Here is a 6447-nt window from a genome sequence, read left to right on the forward strand (position 1 = left end):
GGAGAAAGCGTGATGGTCTGGGGCTGTTTTGCTGGATCCAGGGTTAGAGTGATGGGCACCCTGAACCAAAATGGCTACCACAGCATTCTGCAGTGCAATGCAGTACCCTCTGGTATGCCCCTAGTTGGTCAGGGGCTCATCCTACCCAAAACACAAGTCCAAGCTATGAATTAAAAATCAGGGTGTTCTAAAACGTTTGACCGGTAGTGTATGTGTGCATACAGTATGTAGGTACAGTATGATTTTGAGCTTTTGCCGTTATTCAGATAGGGCAGTGAAGATTGACAAGAAGTGAGTTGGAGATAGGGTGAGATCAGGAAATGACTGCGGGTCGGATACGAAGTTGGGTCCTCGTGGGTGACTAGGACCCAAGAGTCACCTGCACCCCAGCTCCTCCACAGCATGAATTTGCTGTTTGTCTTTTGATTCTCTCTGATTCACCTCCCTTCCTGCCTGCCTCCATCCATCCCTTTACTATATCCGTCCCTCAATCAGATAGACCCCAACCAAATGCCCCCCTCCCGCTAGAATGACACTAGATTTTCTGGGGCAATTGGGTGTGAGGAGCATCCTCTGCTTTCATAAGTGGTTTAGTTAGGGGTTTTGGCAAATCTTCTCTTCATTTCCGAAAAAAGGAGGGCCTCTTATATAAGTACGAGTCAACAAACACAATGCATCTGTTCACGCATGAGTAATGGAATTTATCTCCAATCAGTAATGGCCGGGAAGGCAGCCAAAATGTAAGTCAGCATGTCCCTGTTTGAAGCACCAGAGGAGTGAAACAATCCTCTGCTCCCCTCCTCCAGAGGCTCCTTAAGCTGTTTAAAGTGCCACTCATGCTGGATTACTTCCAGCGATTAGGGACGAGCAAACCTAGACAGGGGGCGTGGCGCGTCTTCTCGCCCCCCACTACAAAAACCCGCTCCGTGGCCCCCTGAATCCCGACAGGACCCTGAGTTGTGTGACTGTGAAGCGAGGTTATCCATCTCCCTTCCACAGTAGACCAATCAGGCAATCCAGAAGGCACTAAGGCACGAGCACCAAGACTTAGATTCCACTGTAAGGGTTCTCTTGTTTCGTCTGCTTAGTCAGTCAGGCAGTCACACGTACAGTCGCTACCCACCCTTTTTTGAAAGCTAGACATGGGGAACACCTCTGGATGCACTGTGGATGACCTCCAGGCCGTGGAGATGCACCTCTGGTACAAGAAGTTCATGATCGAGTGTCCTTCAGGTCAGCTCACGATGCACGAGTTCAAGCAGTTCTTCGGGCTCCGGGGCCTAGACCCTGAGGCCACCGCCTACATCGAGCAGATGTTTCGCACTTTTGACATGAACAAGGTAAGCAGGATCTGAGTGACAGTGTCTGATATCATGCAAACGTGGGTGTTCCCCTTAGAGTCCCTGTTGTGGTTAGTCCAAATACACCTTTCTGATTCTTGCACCCAGGTATTGGCTTGATTTGATTGCCCTTACACTTTACTCTGGTCAACCCAAAGTCTAGTTACATCAGTCATGTTGAGCATGTGCTTAGATATTGTTGTGTATAAACATGCAGTTGGATTCTTTGTTTTACGACAACATTCAAACAATATAAAAATGGAGAATTTACATGCACCTGACAGCAAGGATGCTAAATCCCAAACTCTGTGATGTGGAGCAAAGCAGTGTTTCTCAACTGTTGGTTGGTAAACCTAGAACTGGGTCAAGGGGTCTCAATGGGTTGTAAAGTAAATTTCTATTTAGAAAGTCTAGCTATGTCATGATGAACTTAATGTGCTCTGACTGCAAGAATTAAAGTACCGTTCATGTTAGCAAGGTTATAATGACAATCTGAAGGCCTAGTGCATGTGTTGCTCTTTATACGAATTACATGTGCTTGGTTTTAATTCTATAAAATGTGGGTTGTGACTGAACAGCCATGGGAAATTGAGGGTCCCACTGAACGAATGGATCATGTTACAAAAAAATCCTTCACACAGTAGCCTATTCATCAAAACACCATGAGGTCCTTTTATCTTGAAATAATAGTTTGACTCATTTTGATGCTACACTGTCGTAAAATGTGGAGAATGGACACCTGGTATTGTACCATGCAACGGTGTTGTCATGGGCAGGAGTATAACCCTTTTCATTGGTTTTAGACAAATTGGGTAGCACTAAATACCCAGTACATTGCAGATTGACAAAATGGGAATTCCTACATTGTGTTATTTTAATGTAAAATAATAATGACAGACCTTGTGCACTATTTACTTCTGGAACAGGCTACATCTTTACTCGAGAAACAATCTGTACGACAGCCTGTTGTGTTCTTGCTTTGGAATGAATGTATTAGTCAGATGATCTGTTTTTTTACACACAGGTAGTGTATATCTGGCTTTGTCAGGTCCACAGAAAATGATGGCATCATCTCCACTTTGCACATCTATACTTGCATGTCTACATTTGCGTATCTATAGTTAGTAACATCCCTGCCAACGTCAGACAATGTGTCATAGTAATAGGCTTGTTATGTGTATTAGGACTAACTCTGGCTAGGGATTCCTATGCAATGTATTTTGGGATTCCACTGATGACCCTAACATGTCAGCACAGTACAACACGTGCTGTATATCCTTGCTCTGGGGCAGGTTCGGTGACCTTTATCAAAGAGGCCATGGAGACAGACAGCTAAACAAATCCGTCTGGATTATCTTGCTGCAAGACAAATAGCGCAAAAGCGCTCAATTATTATTTAATTCTTCACAAGGGACTCTCTCTACTCAAACTGCAGGTTCATTTTTCTACATTTAAAGCTAACTGGGACTCTATTTCATGTGCATATGAGTAGGTCCTTATTAATCTGACAAACTGATAGAGTTCCCGTTCTCATAACCATTGAGATGGCACGAGACACGGACCTCATTTAGCTCTGTGTCCATCACAAATTGATTGCTTCTCACCTCAGGGTCAGTGGACCCAATGAATTCATCTAATGTAAGACCATTAGAACTTCATAATGAGACCTATGAGGGGAAAAATACTGGGGGGGAAATCCTATGCACTGCTTGTTTTGTAATATCAAAATCTTCGAAAATAAGGAACTGACCTACTGAGTGGCAATTCAAAGGTTAACTCATGTAGAGATTCAATGCTGGAGGTGAAAACTGTCTGAAATTTGTTTGTCAGTACACTACAGGGCATTAACAAGGCCATTCTTAAACTTGTCATCTGTAAAATTAAGAAAATATGTATAGGGGACCACTGGGACAAAACACTGTAAAAAACTGATATCAGAGGATTATTAATGGAAATGTTGAAGGGCAGTAGTGAGACAAATGATTAAGTCAGAGGATGGGTTGAAGTTATTAAACCGCTGTAATACCCAGATTAATAATCAGTCAGGGAAGATTTCTGCACCGTCGCCGAACGTGATAGATTACATTAATAAATTTAACCAATAAAGCATTAAGGTCTTGATAATTGCATAGAGTAAAGTAAATGTGATGGTCTTATTTTATCTTGCCCTCTGGTCTCAATATCCAGCTAAATCCACAAGCTTCACCTCCTCTAATAATGTTTTGTGTTTAGTGCCGAGGGGGTCCATTTTGAGAAGGAAAATAATAAGGAATGTTAGTACAGATGCCTTGCTTGTGAGGGGAGGGAGGGGGTCTGTGCTCATTTGAGAAATTTCTGAAATTATTCCAAACATGTCCTATTGTACTTGCCACAGATTACAATGAAGTAAAAAATGTAACATTAGTGTAAAAAGGATGTAGCATGGCTTTAAGACAAATCCATGTATTCAGACTTCTATGTTAACACTTGAAGCGTTGCAGACCAACAATACATAACCTAGTGTAAAATAGTCTCTAGGTAACTGTGATGGTTACTCTTTTTCAGGATGGCTACATAGACTTCATGGAGTACGTGGCTGCCCTGAGTCTTGTGATGCGGGGTAAAATGGAGCACAAACTGCGCTGGTACTTCAAGCTCTACGACGTGGATGGCAATGGTTGCATTGACCGACATGAACTTCTCAACATCATAAAGGTGAGACAGAGAGAGAGACAAAGACACCTCATCAAACTCTAACCTGTCACTTTAGTTGACCATGTGCATATCAAGGTAATTTCTCGTAATAGAATGTTATAACAGAATAAAGAATTTTCTGGTGTGTTCCGAAGGGAGGTGATAGGAGTACAAATGTGGATGTCATGGTGCATTTCTAAGCATGTGTGTGATACAGTATATCATTTCTCTCCCAGGCCATTCGTGCAATTAATGGAAACGACACCCATGAGATCTCGGTCGAGGAATTCACCAACCGTGTGTTTGATAGGATCGATATTAATGGAGATGGTTAGTGTTCCCTGTGCACCTCACACAGAACATTTTAAACAGCAGCTACAACAATGATAGCCTTCATGTTGTCAGAGATTATACTATTTAGAGTGACATTAAAGACACACAACTGTCAATATGTCTTTAAAATCTAATATAATCTAATATAATCTAATCTAATCTTATGATCTGGGTATTATTAATAGTAATCCATCATGTGACTTTATTTAAGGATTAACACTTTGCACACCTAACCTGCCCATCCCTCTCTGAATAGATGTGCACTTTTAAGGAAGGCAATGGCCAGTTCAGTGCTACTGTCAAAACAGACATGCACTTCTTAAAGAAAATATGATACTGACTGATGCATCAGGAAAGCAATGCACTTTTTAAAGGTTTGAACAGTCCTTTGGTGTTCAGATTCTCATACTGTATGTACTTTCTTCATTCTAGGGGAGCTATCACTGGAAGAGTTTGTGGCGGGCGCTCGAACCGATGATGAGTTCATGGAGGTGATGATGAAGAGTTTAGACCTTGCACACATAGTGGCCATGATCCACAATCGCAGACACAGTGTTTGAGGAGCTTTGCCATCTTTGAAACCTTAAAATAATGTTCCAAAATCGTTTCAGTGGTTCATCAACTCATAACAGGGTTAACGGCACTTCTGCATTCGCTTTGCGACCCTATATCGGCTATAACCGTACTATGCAAGTTTGCCAGATCGGGTAGCGGATTTGTAGTTCGATGGAATGAGACATAAGAAACTACAAATTTGACTTGCTTCTGATGTCCCAATACATCATACGTTCATAAAATCATGCAACATACTCTACCGTTGCCATTTCAAAAGCCGGTGCTGGATAAACAAATAGCATGCATGTGACAGAGGAAAAGTGCTTTGGTGTTGCTTTAATACATTGTGGTCTCGATAAACAATCTTACTTTCCCATCAGGGCTGTGACCTTTCAGTTTAAAACATGTGCAAAAAATTGACTAATTTAACCCAGAAGGCTTATAAAGAGGGCCAGGGTTCCAATGAAAATGATCTGATAGAGACAAAAGATCTCTGGCAGCCCCAGGGCCTAGCTAGGGCAGATTTTTATCACTGAAGTGATACTCTCTTTATTGTTTTGTAGATCAATTAAATAAAAAATAATACTTTGACTGGTAAACTGAGGTAAACATGAACCTTGGGCAGATGGAAGGTCACAAAAGATGTTGGGGAAATTATTCTAAAAATCCAACATTATGGATCTCGGTTTATCTTTTTCTTTGGCATACAGACCAAATACGACCTTGATGTTGTTAACACTTATAAGGAAAATGTATTATTGATACTCTGAAAGAGCCTGGTCTGATCATTTTTAAAGTCACTGTTTGCACTTTTGGCCAAAAAAAATGAAGATTCTTGAAAAGCATTCAGTTGCTTGCAGTATGTCAATTCATGTTACATGAAGGACTACTCAAGTCTACGAAATTCAAAAGGTCAAGACAGTGTTTACTTTCTGTTCAGATAGCCATAAACATCAGCAAACTGGTAGGACTGCTGATACAGTGTACCCATGGACAGGTTTATCATTATATTTAATGGTGTTATATGTGTGTGTAAATGTGAGACTGTGGCAACTAACTGTAAGAGTCATTTTGCTTTTACCACTAGTGGGTACAGGCTACCCAATAACATGAATGTTAGCCATGCTGAATGTGTGCCTACTGTAAGATGACTTACAGATTTTTTTTTTGTTTGGCTTTTATTTATACAATAAAAAATGATTCTAAAAATCCATATGTCCCTTACAGACAGTTATCTTCTGTGAAGCTGTTATGCGGTATAAATGACATGGACGCACAGCAGACATCAGTGTACTGAGACTATTCATTTCAAAGCACAAATCTGTCTCAGACACATTAGTCACCCTAAGGGAACCATGAGGGGTGGGAAAAAAAGATGAGTCACACTTCAGACGTCCCTTCTGTCCTAACCAGTTTCTATGACAACTGTGATCTATTCCCATAGCAACACATAAATTCAACATCACGACTGGTGACATACAGTAACTGGCACCATTTCCTTTCAAGACGCTGAATCACTGAAATAGAAATTTGAATGGATGCAAAG

At 41.2% G+C, this 6447-nt stretch overlaps 1 protein-coding gene across 1 annotated transcript; it reads left to right on the forward strand.

Moving 5' to 3' along the window:
• The first annotated feature begins 1142 nt into the window (after positions 1-1142).
• On the forward strand, positions 1143-4964 carry guca1a (guanylate cyclase activator 1A). The gene is made up of 4 exons (XM_042078814.1): positions 1143-1340; positions 3885-4034; positions 4250-4343; positions 4779-4964. The coding sequence occupies exons 1-4, from the start codon at positions 1143-1145 to the stop codon at positions 4904-4906; spliced, it is 570 nt and encodes a 189-aa protein (XP_041934748.1). The 3' UTR covers positions 4907-4964.
• Positions 4965-6447: the final 1483 nt, after the last annotated feature.

The sequence above is a fragment of the Alosa sapidissima genome, chromosome 22 (assembly GCF_018492685.1).
Source record: "Alosa sapidissima isolate fAloSap1 chromosome 22, fAloSap1.pri, whole genome shotgun sequence".
NCBI lineage: Eukaryota > Metazoa > Chordata > Actinopteri > Clupeiformes > Clupeidae > Alosa > Alosa sapidissima.

Bases quoted from the DNA above. Each gene is read 5' to 3' on its own strand.
- guca1a (XM_042078814.1), top strand. From the start codon at position 1,143: ATGGGGAACACCTCTGGATGCACTGTGGATGACCTCCAGGCCGTGGAG. The intron at 1,341-3,884 runs GTAAGCAGGATC...ACTCTTTTTCAG, and splicing joins GCACTTTTGACATGAACAAG to GATGGCTACATAGACTTCAT. The intron at 4,035-4,249 runs GTGAGACAGAGA...TTTCTCTCCCAG, and splicing joins AACTTCTCAACATCATAAAG to GCCATTCGTGCAATTAATGG.